This window comes from Trachurus trachurus (genome assembly GCF_905171665.1).
Source record: "Trachurus trachurus genome assembly, chromosome: 14".
NCBI classification, from domain to species: domain Eukaryota; kingdom Metazoa; phylum Chordata; class Actinopteri; order Carangiformes; family Carangidae; genus Trachurus; species Trachurus trachurus.
The window spans coordinates 14,233,054-14,250,074 of NC_139903.1; the positions used below are offsets into that span (position 1 = coordinate 14,233,054).

At 42.0% G+C, this 17,021-nt stretch overlaps 1 protein-coding gene across 5 annotated transcripts in view; it reads left to right on the forward strand.

The window, feature by feature from the left end:
• Window positions 1-17,021, forward strand: part of mink1 (misshapen-like kinase 1) — a 32,827-nt gene that overhangs the window by 5,063 nt on the left and 10,743 nt on the right. For all 5 annotated transcript variants that reach the window (XM_083986698.1, XM_083986699.1, XM_083986701.1 and 2 more), the window contains exons 2-21: window positions 620-685; window positions 1,884-2,066; window positions 2,163-2,273; window positions 2,379-2,469; window positions 2,574-2,704; window positions 2,798-2,852; window positions 5,198-5,276; window positions 6,389-6,564; window positions 6,664-6,733; window positions 6,847-7,057; window positions 10,046-10,153; window positions 10,778-10,864; window positions 12,665-12,841; window positions 12,942-13,112; window positions 14,089-14,355; window positions 14,827-14,906; window positions 14,998-15,101; window positions 15,204-15,295; window positions 16,049-16,200; window positions 16,350-16,467. In XM_083986698.1, coding sequence (XP_083842824.1) covers window positions 620-685; window positions 1,884-2,066; window positions 2,163-2,273; window positions 2,379-2,469; window positions 2,574-2,704; window positions 2,798-2,852; window positions 5,198-5,276; window positions 6,389-6,564; window positions 6,664-6,733; window positions 6,847-7,057; window positions 10,046-10,153; window positions 10,778-10,864; window positions 12,665-12,841; window positions 12,942-13,112; window positions 14,089-14,355; window positions 14,827-14,906; window positions 14,998-15,101; window positions 15,204-15,295; window positions 16,049-16,200; window positions 16,350-16,467 — 2,529 coding nt within the window. The remainder of the gene's footprint in view (window positions 1-619; window positions 686-1,883; window positions 2,067-2,162; window positions 2,274-2,378; window positions 2,470-2,573; window positions 2,705-2,797; window positions 2,853-5,197; window positions 5,277-6,388; window positions 6,565-6,663; window positions 6,734-6,846; window positions 7,058-10,045; window positions 10,154-10,777; window positions 10,865-12,664; window positions 12,842-12,941; window positions 13,113-14,088; window positions 14,356-14,826; window positions 14,907-14,997; window positions 15,102-15,203; window positions 15,296-16,048; window positions 16,201-16,349; window positions 16,468-17,021) is intronic.

Sequence of the window (17,021 nt, forward strand, 5' to 3'; positions counted from 1 at the left end):
TGTTTGTGAAATATGTGTTCACTGCATCAAAACTTAAAAAGAGTAAAATAGGGAAAGGCCACAAGTCATGTTGATTTCTTTGTCAAAATTCATCTTTGTACATCTAATCTGGTATCAATATTTAGTAAATCTGCTCGTCTGTTTTCCTCCATGTAAAGTCTTACTGGTGGGTGGTGAGTGGGAAGATTGAGTTCACATGATTTGTGTGGAAATATGGAATATTGGATTCAAATTGGCTTTAGTGTACACAGTAGAAAGCATCCGGGTTTCTTTTTCTTGTTTTTTGTATGATTTCTGTTCTACAGAGGGCTATGTGTGTGTGTTTTGTGCGTGCATGTATGTGTGTGAAGTCTCTGCTCACTGAAACAGTTGCACAGTTTGTGCTGCACAAGAAAAAACCTTTCCAAAATGCAACTGGTTTAGTAGATGCAGTATTTATAAACCGAAAGCTTGTCAAAGATACTCAAGGTTGTTGTTTAACGAAATTACATTGATCTGATTACTTTTTTGTGTCCTCAGCCTTAACAGTGTTTTGTATTGCCAGGAGCCAGATAGCAGCCGTTACTATCTGCTGTCTGTTTGTCGTACGACTCATGAATCTACCCGTGTCCTCCCATAGGATCCTGCGGGAATCTTTGAGCTGGTCGAGGTTGTCGGCAATGGGACATATGGGCAGGTGTACAAGGTGAGACGTGATGCATCAATCATCACATCTGAATAATGTGCTGAAGCATTCAATGCATAAGCTGTCACTGTTTGGTGAATGTAAAGCTGAGCAAGCTGAAGCACAGCCATAAAATATCACTTGAGTGCCCCGTACTAGGGATGTGCACGGTTACCCGGGTACTCGAGTACTCGAGTAGCAATCTGCTACTCGGTTATGAATTTATTACTCGGGTACCCGAGGATTAAAAAAAACGGCACGTCAGAGCGCAATCTAGTGTCGGATCAGACTACATTATCATGCCCTGGTTCGGCTTTTTGTAGTGTTAAACAGTTTCGGATCAAGCAACGTGATTTTCTGCTGTGTAAAAGCGTTTTTGGATCGAGCCTCGGACTTTCAAACCTTTTACAATAATTCTCCCTCCCTCCCTCGGCGACGCACGCCGTCGGGAGGGAGACGACAGGTCTCAAGTCTGGTAGAAAATATACTTTCACTTTACAAACACTCTGAAACCTTCCCTGTTATTTCCTGAAACGATGCGAGGCAGAGAGGACCGAAGGCACCAACATGTGTAGTGTGGACTAATAAATAAGCACCGCTAATGATTTAAAAAAGAAAAGAAAAAAAAAGTTTTATCCTCCGTGGCAGCCGCGGCATAAATGCGCTGCACTCAGCGCTCAGAGCGCAATGAGCGCATGCAGCGCATTTATTCCCCGGCATAAAGATGCACATCTGCCCCGTATGTGCATCTTAAACTCCAGTCTCTACTCTTATTATCCACCTGACATTGTGTGTGACGACGCTGTGTGTCAGTAATGTGGACTGTCTGACGGACAGAGCGCATTTATGCACCGGCTGCGCTCTGTCCGTCAGACATGACGTCATTTTATTTTTTATTACAGTACTCGATTACCCGATTAGTAACAGCTTCGGTTACACGATTAGTAAATTAGTCGAAATGCCCATCCCTACCCCGTACTTTGTTAAATGTTCTCTGCATTTTTTTTTCTCTGGTTCTGATTTAGCTTAACGCCATGTCAGTAGATTTTTAAGCTGTCAGTCTGAAGAGTTTAATGCGGTTGTGTACGGAAGATAAGAAAATGTGAAGTCAGAATGGCAATATGCTGGGAATATGCGAGGAAGCAAATTAACAGAGTTTCAGGTTTAATTGGGACTTAACTGACCACTGATATGGTGATCCAACGTGTTCTTGAAACAGGGCCGTCACGTGAAGACGGGCCAGCTGGCTGCCATCAAGGTGATGGATGTTACGGAGGAGGAGGAAGAGGAGATCAAAGCAGAAATCAACATGCTGAAAAAATATAGCCACCACCGCAACATAGCCACATACTACGGTGCCTTTGTTAAGAAGAGTCCACCAGGACACGATGACCAACTCTGGGTCTGTCTACTCAACTTCTGTGCCTTGGCCATGATCATTCTGCAACAGTATGCCTCTTTGATTGTGCTCACAAAGTCTGTGTCTGTCTGCACGTAGCTGGTGATGGAGTTTTGTGGGGCAGGATCGGTGACTGACCTGGTTAAAAACACTAAGGGCAGCTCTCTGAAGGAGGACTGGATTGCTTACATCTGCAGAGAGATCCTAAGGGTGAGAAATCGCAGTTGCATCACCAAGTCAAAATAAAAGATAAGTGTGTGGCAGAGGTCACGGCTTACTGACCGACCACTTCTCTCCTCTTTTACCTGTGCCCAGGGCCTTTCTCACCTCCATGCCCATAAAGTCATCCACAGAGACATCAAGGGCCAGAACGTGCTGCTAACGGAGAACGCAGAGGTCAAACTCGGTATGATGAACACTCCCAACACCAAGAAGTAGAGTACAGTAGGTGTGCTCTGTCCTTCATTGTCTCACATTCATTCCACCTCTGATTCCTTCGTCCACATTCAGTCGATTTCGGAGTGAGTGCTCAGTTGGACAGGACTGTTGGCCGTAGGAACACCTTCATCGGCACACCTTACTGGATGGCACCAGAGGTCATCGCCTGTGACGAGAACCCAGACTCCACCTATGACTACAGGGTAACAGCAGCGCTATATCCTCCTGTTTGGTTACTATGTTGTGAGATCGAAATGAAACATAGAGACTGATCTAGTCCCGTGTGTATTTTACAGAGTGATATCTGGTCCTTGGGAATCACAGCTATTGAGATGGCAGAAGGAGCGCCTCGTAAGTGCACACACTCAATCACACACCTATTTTACCCCCTCCTGGCTGAATTATGCGTGCATATCTATGTACAGATGATTTCTTATATCATCTCAAAGCCCATTCTAAAAGACCTAATGAATGAGTCCGTCTTGCATATGTGGCCTTGTTGTCTGTGCCTTCAGATGGACAGCTGACTCACTGTAATCAAGGTAGTGTAGTCGTGAGCTGGCAGTTGGCCTATGGAGGCTGATTGCACAGATCTCTCTGAGAGCAGAGGAGATGTGTCTGCCTGGAGATTCGGTGTCAAAGCCGACTAAGAAGCAAGGACGGTCTCACTTAAGAGTAGCAGCTAAAATGTAGAATAAATCACAGCTGTGGTAAATAAATTCCATGTTAAGCAGTAGCTCAATGTGAGTGTGTAGTGTAGTGTATATTGTTACATTTGACCAGTGAATGGTGGTTGTAATGCAACTGTCAGAACCCTGCCCACAGCAAGAATCAGGTTTAAGTTTAGGGTTAAGGTTTAACTGTAGTCTATCTTTGTTTTTTAAAACATATTTGTACATCTGGCCTGTTTCCACGGCACAACTCCTACAGACTTTGTTGCTGCTGTTGTGGCTGACAGGCCAGCTAGCAAGCTGTAATGTACCATGCTGAGTTATGCTGTGGTCTTAGTGAACTATGAATTCTACTAATAAAGTTGCAGGTTTTTTTGTTATTAGGGCCTAACCCATTGTCAGTTAATTGATTAGATTTGTTGCAACAACTGCAGGTAATAGAAGTAATTAATCAATTAATTTGGCCATGAAAAGCCTTATAAATGTATGAATTTTGATACTTTAATGTAGGTATTTATCATTAATCACATTATTATGTTGACACATTGACTATTGATTATTTTTAGTTGATTAGTCAGTGATGAAAATTATCATTAGTTGCAACAAACATGTCATGTGTGTTACTACCTCACTGAGATTGATTTGATGTTGTTGTTTTTTTTTGCATTTGCTTATTTAATTGTTTGCTTGTCAAATTAATATCTGATGATTTGTATGAATTTGTGTTTTGAGGAAATGTTTTGTTTCACCCATTTCAAAATGGCAGAATCAGGCCAAATGGGAGCGCCTCACTTGTTATTTGAGACATAGAAAATATGAGGGAGCATATTTCCCCCTGATGGCTACCTATCATTTGTGGTTGGATTATATGCTTGGCTGTTTCTTAGCTTGTTTTTGAACATATGGACCTTTTAACACACTCCCTTCCACCCATGTGATTCTTTGGCCTCGGTAGCTCTACTTCAGGCATGTTTTGCCCTGTACTAGACTCGGTCTTCCCACAACCTTGGCAAATGATACATTGTTTTAAATGTCTTCGTCTTCTGTATATGTGCAGAACGTTTAGGGTCCACATATCACTGCAACAGCTGTGACACAGAATTGGTTCAGACTTGTTGCTATTGCCCCTGAGTGTTTTTTTCCACAAACAAGGTACTGATACAGGCCCTGTCTTTTCTTCCTCAGCAACAGTAACCTTTTTAATCTGGGTACATTATTTTATTATGCACAAAAATGTGAAGAATCTTCTCACAGACCTTCATGCGTTCTGGTCACTTGTGTTAGCTGACACTGTTCTTACCTACGGTGTTCACAGAAGGTGCACGGGCAAACAAAATAAAGAGTTGTCTGTGTATAAAAGGTGGTTGTTTAAATGCAGAGCTTTAGGACTGTCTGTACTCTTCATCAGCCAAAAGCAATAACAAACAAGACTAGTTGACTCCAGGTATTTGGTAAAGCATGAGACAGGATGGCAGCATGTAACCCTGTGTACACTATTCATTTTAATGCAAGCTTACTCAATGAATAGAAATTTACTGAAATTATTACTTTGTGTGTAGTAAATCTGCATACATGTTGTCTATATGCATGTACATTATCAGTATAACTGTGATCCCTCTTTTCTTAATGTGGCTTTGGCTGTTTCAGTCACGTTGCATAGGTCCAAAAACTGAGTTACAAAAGCCTATTTACTGCGAAACTCTAAAGCTAACCAGTCAGGTTTATCTACCTACCTACGCTGGGAACACAATGACTCACAGCCCTTGCTCTTGCATTCAATGTAACAAAGCCTGAGGCACCAGGAAAGATTGGATAACAGCAGCTGTAACCATGTTTGAGGATACAAAGAATATGTGTAATGGTAGCTAGTATTATTTACAAACTACAATGTGTGGGAATATATGATGTCTGTCTAACATTAAATTTATTCTGTTGTTCCCTTTCTCTTCTTTGTACTGTAGCTCAGCATAGGTAGGAGGATTTAATAATGTCTAACCACTCTCATCATCTCCTTCATCTCTTTAGCTTTGTGTGATATGCACCCAATGAGAGCCCTCTTCTTGATTCCCAGGAACCCCCCTCCAAAACTTAAATCCAAAAAATGGTGAGCACTCGACTACCTCTCTGTGTCTTCTTAGATTGTCTTATTACTGTCATATCCCAGACACTTCACATATCTTCACATCATGTTAAATCTGTGACAGTTTCAAAATGTTAAAATGTTTTTAGAGGTAATTTGAAGAAAAAGGAGGATGGAAAATTGTATATTTCTCACTGTCTGGTACTGTGCAGCAGATTACGTAGTAGACACATTCTGTTCCAGTGTTTTTCCCTATCAGATTACATGGAAACATTTTTATGAAGAGCATCAGATGAAATGGCAAAAGACTGCCCCACTCTGAGTACTGAAGATCTCAGTTAAACATTTACAAATTGTTCTGTTGCAGTAACTCAAGCTCTTTCTGTACAAGTAGTAGAGATGTGAAATTACAGAAATATTAGTGATTTCTCAAAGCATTTGTTAATGAGATTCAGGTTAGTTTTGGTGTTTTTGTCCCTCGATTCGGAAAAAAATAGGTGATTGCGGATCGTCACTTGGACTTATTGAGACAAACATGATTTTGAGCTAGAAAAGTTTAAGGCTATTAAACTAATTTGTCATGTTCTTTCTTCTACCCTTTCTTTTTTTTTGGTCCTTTTTACTTTTCCTTCGACTCGTTAATGAAATAGTAACATTTATAGTGCATCCAATGCTCTTTCTGCCTGTGTTATCATTTTGTTCTTCTAAAGATATAGAAGATAGAATATATAAAATCATAAGCAACACACAATAACATGAGTACTTGAATACACTGAACCCAACCGCTCTTGGTTATCACCCTAAAACATTATGTCGATGCTTCATTGTAGTTTGTAATTTCAGAGAAATTGAATAAGACGTAACAGTTGCAGTACCATAGTTTCTCTGATTGCTGATTGACTGTACAAAGTGTTGATTAATTACAGCAGCAGCAGCAATGTTGTATTTTTCCAGTGTGGAGATGCTGAACATGTGAAAGAGGCTTTACACAGGTCTTTCATTGCTTGAATATTTCCGATTATTGTCAGATTGGCTGCAGCTGATCCAACAATGATCAGCCCAGCTGCTCCATGTTTTCCTCCCTCCTACTTTCCCTCACCAGTTTATTATCCTCTTACCCGCACTTCCCCTCCCAGGTCCAAGAAATTCATTGACTTTATAGAGGGCTGTCTTGTGAAGACGTATCCCAGCCGACCGTCCACAGAGCAGCTGCTCAAGCACTCCTTCATCAGGGACCAGCCCACTGAGCGCCAGGTCCGAATTCAGCTCAAAGACCACATTGACCGTACACGCAAGAAAAGGGGAGAGAAAGGTAGGAAACCAGAGAGAAAGAGTACACTGTACTTCAGTATGCTATAGAGTTAGTTTGTGTATTTGTTCTGACCTGTCTTTATCCTAATTTTTCCTACAGAAGAGACTGAGTACGAGTACAGTGGTAGTGATGAAGAAGATGAAAATCGTAGCGATGACAGAGAGTCAAGGTAATTGCAATTTTCCATCTCTGGCTAAATAGTACAAATCCTTGACTTGTGTTCCCTGTGTGAACAATGGTGTCTAAAACCCTGTCCTTTGAATCTTTATCTCTGGTCATCAGTTCAATCCTCAACGTACCTGGTGAGTCCACCCTGCGGCGGGACTTCCAGCGTCTGCAGCAGGAGAACAAGGAGCGTTCAGAGGCTCACAAGAGGCAGCAGGCCCAACTGGCGGCTCAACGACGGGACCCTGAGGAACACAAGAGGCAACTGTTGCATGACCGACAGAAACGCATTGAAGAGCAGAAGGAACAGCGGCGCAGACTTGAAGAGGTAACCAACCAGGGAATCGATCCGTTTAAAAGCAATAGTTTGACATGATGAGAAATGCACTTATTCATTTTCCTCCTGCTGAGAGTTAGAACGATCTCACTCTCGTGTCTGTTCTCTAAAATATGAAGCCAGAGCCAGGAAGTGATTAGCTTAGCTAAGTAAAAGGTCAGTAAGCCTGGCTCTCTCCAAAGTTGTACAGATTAGGTAGTTATATTTTTTTGATTAATAGATATTTGAAGTAACTGTTTACCCCTGCTTTTAGCCTTCATGCCAAGATAAGCTAATTTCTTCTTAGCAGTATGTTTACCAAAATGTCAAACTACTTCTTCTTGCCTTTATCCTGACATTCTTTCCTTTAAGTTTTAGTCTTAACACTCACCATGCCAGTATTGTAAGATTATCAAAATATTGCACCCAATACGGCGATTTCAGGTCTGGTACCTGCAAAATAAAATGCTGTTTTAAGCTCCTGGTGAATCCTATCACTAGAAAGAAGGATTAGAAGGGTCCCTAACCACACAGAGCAACACAGATTTACTGAGTTTACAAAAAGTAGGTGTGTTTTAAGAGCATGGTTCAGTATCAGAAATTGAACTTTTAAAAATGAAATGCCACCCATAAGATAATCCTCAGCCAACTCCACAGAGCCAGAAAGCACATTCACATTAAAGTCAGATATTACATTTACTCCATGTTCACTTCACAACTAACTCATGGCTTCTACCAAATCTTGTTGTTGTCTGGAAAGTTTACAGGTTTTGTCAGGTGTAGAGCCATACGATCCTGCACTTATTTCTATCACTGACCGCTTAACAGGATGCTTGTAATACTAACATGCAACATGATGACAGTACATCTTTATTACAAATCAAAGCAATTGTAATGTGTCCGCTCTAATCCTTATCATTGAAGCACTTAAATACTTCCCCTTTCCCTGTTATCTGACATGATGATTGAAACCTTGATAAAAAGGGCAGTGTTTGATTTGTCAGTAGTTATGATTTGATTTCCATTGTGGGCACTAATAAACTATATTGTGTACTATGCTGAATATATTTGCCATGAGCATAAGTTATAAAAGAAAGAACATGTCAGAGTAACATGAATAGCTTAGATTTTGAATTTGGAAATGATACCGATGCACGATATGTGGAACACACAAGTAGACTTCACCTATTCTTTAGGAGTTTTCTGTCATTAACTCAGAACTGCCATGACTCAATAACCAATTGCAAATACTGAATAAAAAGCTTAGGTAACCTTCACTGGCAACTGTGACTTTTCAGCATCCATGCTTACATCAGTGGGGAACAGAAGGAGATTACTTGAAGTGAACTACTGTCCTGCTCCCTGCAAATATGAATTATTAATTATGTAAACATGTACCAAGAGTGAGATGTTTTTGTAGCCTTGAAGGAGATGTTTTGGGAGGAAGAAGTTTGTAAACTACATGGAACTAAAAAAAAAAAGCAGCTTCACCCTTAAGGAGTAAGGAGATCAGTGCGTTGTACTGGTGGCTTTCTCTTCATTAAACCATTTATGTGGCTGTAATGAGGACAGAAATACTGAAACATTTTTGAATCAACCCTGGAGGCTGGTTCAAAAATGCATTAATGTGACTAATATAAAGCATAGTAACTTAAGTATAAGGTTGCTGTTACAGTCTGTGCGTAAATGTAGTAAACTGGAGTCGCGTAGAAATACAGATCAATACCTATTAAACAGGAAATAACAGTTATGATTACAAATTTACCAACACAGATCTGGATCACCAGTGACCTATCATCATCAGTTTATCAATTATATTATATATAATATTATATTAATTTATTACCCTCACCCAAAAGGTTTCCACCTGAACAATGATTTACTCTTCCTGCTGGTTTGTACACTCCCTTATTGAAATGCCGATGTATTACTGTAGCAGCCGATGCAAAGTCTTCATATACACTTTATGTCATCTTCTCTTCCCACCAGAGATCTGAACTTGCTTTGATGCCTTATCCAATATGAAATTGATAAAATGTCATAGCAACGCATTGTCAGGGTAAAAAAATGAATGCGGTTGTCGTTAGTGGCTAGCACTTAGTCTATTGATGGCTGGTGCAATCAGATGGTCGTGATCACTATATGTATCATCTTGTCACAGGCATCGAACAAAATGTAGGAAACCGGATAACTGGCGTTTGTAATTTGTCTTTGATCGAAACGACGCAGCAGGACATCACAATTGTTAGATTTAGATTTTGTTTTAATGCTGCGATTTAGCTGCTAGGGTTATGAATTGTCATAAAACCTGTTTGTACACATCATTTATGTAAAGATTATGCATGTTTTGGAAGACAAACGGTACATAACCCAGCTCTCTGGTGGGCTGCTGACAAAGTGTCAGAAGCTGTGAAATGTTTCAGGAGTTCTGTGGGATTTGAAAGCGGCTCATGTAATTACACACGCATACACACACACGTTGCCAAAAAGCATTGTGTTGTATTTGTGAGGTAATCTGCTGCAGTAAAGGTGGCCCTCCCCTAATCTACCTTCACCTCCTCCTCCTATCTCATTTGGATCTTCCTTTCAACTGCAAAGTGCCAACAACAACTTGAGGAGACAAGCGAGTGTTTTGTGTCACTACCAAGTGGGAGGTTCACTTATCTACACAAAGAATAGATCTTTTTTCAATGCCCCTTTAAAAAGGGCAGGTAACGACTGCCACAGCTGAATAACTGGTCAGTTTGAGTTCAAAGCAGAACACTTAGAGGGTGATTAGGGTGATGTGTGTAGGTGTGTGTGTGTGTGTGTGTGTGTGTTTGTGAGATGAGAATGACTCACAACCTCTACTCTGCACTCCCTTCATTTCTTTATTTCTAGCTCTTTGCACTAAAAAGAAGGGAGGGCTTTCTTTATAAGCAGGCTATCCATTTTAGATTCCCCTGTGAAAACACAGCCACTATACTCATTTCTCTTTTTCCTGTCACCCTTCTCTCCCAGCAACAGAGAAAAGAGCGAGAGATGGTGAGGCAGCAAGAAAAAGGTCCCCACCGGAGACTCGACGATATGAGACGAGAGGAAGATCGGAGGATGGCTGAGAGGGAGCAGGTAACCAACCACAGGGAGACATGGGGCTGCGGTCGGCCAATCAGGGTGAAGTGTGGGCGTGTCCACCGGCAACACTGTGCAAGTTGCTCTGGTGGTGAAATTCCATGAGTAGGTTGCCATAGCAGCAAGGGTCTAAATTAGTGTATTTATTCAGAGATGAGTTTTCTGTGGGTGAGCTCTCTGCGTCTCTTATGCTGTTTCCAGTCTACCCTCAGTAACAGTCTGGCATCATAGCACCATCACCTCTACTGCCAAATACTGATTTTATTTCAGTATGTTATATACTATACATTGTAAAGTTGGTATGATAGTATCCTGGCAAATACTTTACTTATTCCTTATTTAGTAACTGATCACAATCTCTATATAGTTATGAGAGTTGTGAATCATTTTTCGTGCTAACTTTCATTTGTCTCTATAACAGCTAAATAAGGATAGGAGATGTTCTGTCAATAAGATTCAGTGTGAGAATAATAGTTGATTTTTATCAGCGCAGCACATGGTTTCTGTCGACATTACATAACTGTTATATGCCTCTGTCTTCTGCCCCTCCCCTGTGTACTTTCACTTCTCTTTTTTCCCCACCCTAATGTCTGTAATTCCTGCTCTCTCACCTGTCCTCAGGAGTTTATCAGGCATAAGTTAGAAGAGGAGCAGCGGCAGCTAGAAATCCTCCAGCAGCAGCTGCTTCAGGAGCAGGCGTTGCTTATGGTAACTAGTCCTCACCGTCCTCATCAGTTCTTGTTTTGAGTGCAGAGGTCCTATCTTCTCTTGGTTATTACGCAATAAATAAAGGAAGATTAAATGATCACAAAAATATCTGACATCTGCCTTCAATAGTGGGCTTTGTTTGTTTTTTTGGCCAAAACAAACACTTTATTGTTATATCTCCATGTTTCCCATCGGACTCCTTTCGGTGGACTGCAGCAGAGATGACTATTTTTACAGTTAGAACAGCTACACTTGTAGTTGTAACAAAAATAAGCAGGTTCAGGTTCAGGAATTTGCAGCATCCTTATGTAGATATGTTCCACATGTTAAAGTGTATGGATGCAGCTCCCACAGTATTGCATGTGTTGAAAAGGCATGCACTGACCTAGATTTTCGGGGCAGTTTTCGGCAGCTTTTGGCGTATCACTCCAACTGTCTTTCTCTTGCATTGAAGAGAAGAATTACCACACTCCTGACATCTTTGTTTGAGCTATCTCCTGTGAAGCGTAGGAGTGGCAGTCATTTGGATTGAGCTCTTTGTTGCTGTTTTTTGGAGGCAGGAAGAGCCCAGTCCTGGCTGGTATATGCGAGAGGCATTTGAGATATTTTTTCACACATCTCTCCTAGGTTACGCATATACACATAATACCTGGCTGTGTCTATCCGTGCCTCCATAGGGACCACGGCACAGGGTCAGACACAGGCCAATTGCCCCTGGAGCAGGTTTAGAGGGTTCAGTGCAGGAACAGTGCTTTGAGGCAAATTTTGTTTCATGGCCAAATTCTGAACTGCAGGGCACAAAACACACTCTGGACTCAAAAACTTTCTCCTATGCACATTAATTGCAAAAAGAACAGCGATTCAGCCATGAAAACATTTTTTTGCTGTCAGAGATGCCCTGAAATAACTCTTTGCAATTTGGATTTGATTCATGTACTCCTGCAACTTGAATAGTGAGAACTCTCCTGTACAGATGTAATGAACGTAATAGCAAATAAAGGTCATATGAATCCAATGGAGCTAAACCACTTAAAAAAAATCAACCAACAAAACGCACGAGTAAAGAGACACTGCAGGGCGGCTTTGATGAGTAACTAAAGGAACCATGAAGCCATAAGATTTATTGGTCTAAATCTAAGATCACATGTTCTGTAATCCCTCCCCCACAGGGAGGCTCCCAGGTGAGGCATCCCAGCACTGAGTTTTCTCCCTGGCTTGTAAAATCTAGTGCTATGTGGCCCACGGTGATCAGCAGAACAAAAGAGCAACAAATAAATGACAAATGACAAGTTGATTTTGATTCTCTGTACCTTATATTATTTATCTTTATGTGGGATTTTAAGAAAACTTTTTAGTGACTCATGGTTGAAACAATTTTTCTTTCACTTCTTGTTTCCTTAAGAGCGTAGTGGCCATCAAAAGGCTTGGAGGCCAGTGTCTACTACTTAACAGTGAAAAACCAATAACTCAACTGACTCATGTTCACATTGTCTGTTCAAGAAACCATACAAAAGGTTTACATACAGACACGATCAATACTCTTTTGATGTTGCTTGTTAATGTGCTACTGTACTAAAAATAGGAGAACAAAGTTAGAGATGATTAAGTCTGCCCCAAACATTTACTGTCTGAGTGGAGGAAATGAGAAGTGGTCAGCTAAATATGCAGACACGTGCCTGTAGTTGCAGCAGAGTTGCTGTTTGCAGATGTGTCGGTTTTAGTCATGGCCTGCCCCGACCTGTCTGTTGTGTCCAGTCTGAGTCAAACAACATTTTGACTGCAGTGTGTTTCTTTGGTCAGGAGTATAAGCGCAAGCAGCTGGAGGAGCAGCGTCAGTCAGAGAGGCTACAGAGGCAGCTGCAGCAGGAGCATGCCTACCTGGTGTCTCTGCAACAACAGCAGCAGGAGAAGAAGCCCCAGCTCTACCACTACAACAAAAACCTGGAGCCCAACAACAAACCCACTTGGGCTCGTGAGGTAGCAACGTTTACCTCACACTTGCAGCAATATGCGCATTGCTACGGTCAAGCTGCTGTACGCTGGCCTGCACAGTGAATCACTGTTGTCCATATTTCAGGTGGAGGAGAGAAGTAAACTCAACAGACAGGGCTCACCCAAAATCTGCACCACCGTCTCCGACACGGCCATCCAGTCACGCTCTGACTCAATCAGCCAATCAGGAGTGGTCCAGTCTGCGCAGACCCCACCAATGCAAAGGCCCGTCGAACCCCAAGGAGGACAGGGCAAGGTGTGTGCAAGTATTGTGAAATGTAGATGGTTAAAGGGATAGTTCAACATTTTGGCAAATTGGCCCATTGCCATAATCCCTATAGTCATAGCAGTAGGTTCGTTACCTTTATTTGTCGGTGTAAGCTATTTTTAGAACGGAGGAGCGGAGCGGCAGGCTGTTCAGAGCTACACTATGGAGGCTAATGGAATTTCTTGGTTTCCCTCATCAAATACAAAATCCCAAAACTCCAAAACGCTTTCGTGGACAAGTTGTGAGCTGCACAATCACCACGCTATGAGATAATAATAGAACGTTACGAGACAGAGTTGTTTTAGAGGTAAATTCATGCAAAACCGCTGATGCGCGTTGCGTTCAGGGACAGTTTTTCAGCAAGCAGACTCTGTATTTACCTCGAAAACGGCTCCGTTTCGTAGATTGTGCAGGTCACAACTTGTCCACGAAAGCGTTTTGGAGTTTTGGAATTTTGTATTTGATGAGTTTGATGAGGGAAACCAAGAAATTCCATTAGCCTCCATAGTGTAGCTCTGAACACCCTGCCGCTCCGCTCCTCCGTTCTAAAAATAGCTTACACCGACAAATAAAGGTAACGAACCTACTGCTATGACTATAGCGATTATGGCAATGGGCCAATTTGCCAAAATGTTGAACTATCCCTTTAAAACCCAGAAACACAGTGGAAGATACAACTGCTTACGCCTTTCAGCCCCTTGATTCTTTGCTGCTTTACTGTTCACTGTCTCTGCTTCCTTATTTATACCTTCTTTTGTGTCTTTTTCCCCTCTCTTCTCTCTTCTCTACCTATCATTTCTTTTCAACATGTTGAAAAAATTTCCCTGGAATACAAACAAAACCTTGCGTTTTTCTCCTCTATGGCCTCCTTCTCCCACTGTCTTGTGTAATCCTCCTTCCGCTCGGCTGCTCTTCCCTCCTGGTGCGTCGCCACCGCTGCCGCTGCTGCTCCTGTCCTCTGCAGTTCCAGATGGCTCACTTGGTTCCTCTGAAGCCTTACGCAGCCCCCGTCCCTCGCTCCCAGTCCCTGTGCGACCAGCCTACTAAGACCATGTCCGCCTTCCCCACCCAGGATCCCTCCCTCACCCCCACCCCCCGCCCCATTCACTCTAGAGAGCTCGTGCGCCAAAACTCTGACCCCACCTCTGAAACCCCTGCACCACAGGCACACCAAATCAGAGAAGATCGTGGCCCCTGGATCCGCCTGCCAGATGTGGAGCTCCCACCCAAGGTAAGATCCAGACGCTGGTGCTGGGTTTGACTCGCCAGTAGGTGTGCAAACTAAACAAAACTTCAGTTTGCACTTATTAATGTGTAAACACGGGAGTCTTGTTGAAGAAAATATCATATTATCTGGACTACAGTTAGTAAATTGACATTGAAATTACTTCTTTATGAATAGAAACTCTGCTTGCCTCCCACACAAAAGCATTTTTCTCCCATTCACGTCTTTGACCTGCATTAGTGATGGACCCTCCCTGCACTTACATACTCAGCTCTAGGGGAAACTCTTGACAGGTTGCTCATTAAATATATATTAATCAGATAAAAAGGTGGTTTATACAATAAAATTGTAATCTGACAACAAACAATCTTCTCAGATTTCAGTTTTTTGGTATTAGGGTTTAAAACTAAAACATCCTTGGTCATTTTCTAAGCTGCTGTCTTTGTAAATGCACAACTCTAATGTTGCTGTCCTCAGATTCCCCAGAGGACTGCATCTATTGCCACAGCTCTCAACACCAACCTGACATCCGGCATAAGGCATCCAGTAAGAGCCAGGTAAACGGTTCGATCAGTTTGATTAGTGTCTAGTAAATGGTGTTAAGTTTGAATGACGACTTGAGATAAGTGATTCGTGTCCTCATGGCAGCAATCCAGATCTGAGCCGCAATGATCGCTGGGAGAGAGGAGACAGTATGAGCATCATATCCAATCTGCCTCAGACCGGTTCCCTAGAGAGGCATCGCATCCTCAGTGAGTCCCTCCCTCCCTGGTGCTTTTTCTCTGCAGACTGTCCTTGCAGCGAGCCGGGTTTCAGAAAAATATAACCACACCATACAACGTTGTTATTTTCAGGTTCCTCCAAAATGGATTCACCCATCCTCTCCCATGATAGTCGCCATAAGCCAGGGGAGTCTCGTACCTCCTCCCGCCCTGGGCGCCCTGCTGTAAGTGCTGTTTCAAACCGACACTGGCTGTCTCCCCCATTTCCCCTGGTACAAGAAGTTGCAGGAAATACATAATTCAGCTCAGATTTATGCAATTATGTAACAAAGAACAAAACAAAACACTAACTTACTGTACATATGCTCAGTTCTGTCTCTGACTGTGCATAACAAACCTGTTGTGTTAATTTGCTTGTAGTACAGTGACTTCTCAAATAACCCTTTCCCTTACACATAAAGTACTCACACTGCTGCTGTTTCTCTTCATGTCTCTCCTCTTTTCAAATCCCTGTTTGTTGGGTTGACTTCTAATGTACAGAGTTACAAGAGAGCTATAGGGGAGGTTAGTTTCACAGTCTTTGTGTGTTGTATGATGCTCGACGTCCATGCATGAGTTTGTATCTGTATTCATTGGCTGTAGGACATGCTCATCCAGAATGAATTGCATGTCTTCATATATTGGCTAAATCATGTATTGAATGAAATTCCATTTTTTACACAAAGATCTTTTTATTGTGTTTTTATATGGGCTTCTGACACCCAGCAAAAACCCATGGCTCAAAATCATCACATTATATCATTAGGTTTCCAGACTTCCTGAGATTCCTTTTTTTTCTTAGTCCATCCCGCTGACATCATCTTTGAATATTAGTTTTGCATATGTTGCTGTTGTATTATTTGTCAGTTTCTTAAAAGGCTTAAACTAACATTGTGTTACAGTATTCACAAAGTAAACAATGCTTTACATGTTTGCAGGACCATGGTCTCTTTGCCAAGGAGCGAGCTGAGGAGCAGCCGAGGCCACCAGTCAAGGCCAACGATTACTCCTCGTCCTCTGAGAGCAGCGAGAGTAGTGAGGAGAGCGAGAGTGGTGAGGGAGCAGAGGAGGAAGAAAGCCCCACAGACCGGTAACACTGTCACCTGCAGATTCTGGCAATTCAAGAAGCAAAGAATGATCTGTATTTGTTGATTTAACAAAGAATTCAGTACTTCCCGTAATATCGTGTTACTGTCTCTTTTCCCGTTTACATTGTCAATCTGTGCCTCTTGATTGCAGTCACAGGGATGCAGACACTGATTCAGTCAACACTATGGTGGTTCACGAAGACGAAGGCGAGGGGGGAGATGGAGAGCAAGCTGGAGGCTATGGGGATCAGACAATGCTGGTGCAGAGGGTGAGTCATCTGTATACGTAATGATGCTTAAAATGCATTGTGACTTGATGGAAAATTCAATGTGTTACATGACAGAGTATCACAGAGACGTAATGGCTCCATAATGTTCATTAAACATCCAGAAGAAATGAATCACAGAGAAGGGAAACATGCACTGCAGTTTGCCTTCAGTAGTTCATTCATAGTGCTACTTTGCCCACAGGATCACAGTGATCAGCCCAGAGTTGATCGGTTTAACTTTTGCAAGCTTATAGTGCTTTTTTTTTTTTTTAAATCTTGTATATTACCTGAAGTCACCCTGTGTTAGTTTGGCATAAATATGTGAGATTTTTAAAGAGACGGCAATATGATTCAGTGACAGACGGCATACATCTTGCAGGTGGCGCATGATGACTTGAATGTGTGAGGTGTCACTTTCATTAAGTGCAATCTTTTTTTTTTCTTTTTTTTTTGCTTATGCATATGTGTGTGTACTAGACCGCAATGACGATATGTGCCAGGCTGTAGTTACTTAACTGCATGTCATTAACTTGTTTAATGTTATAAATAACTCT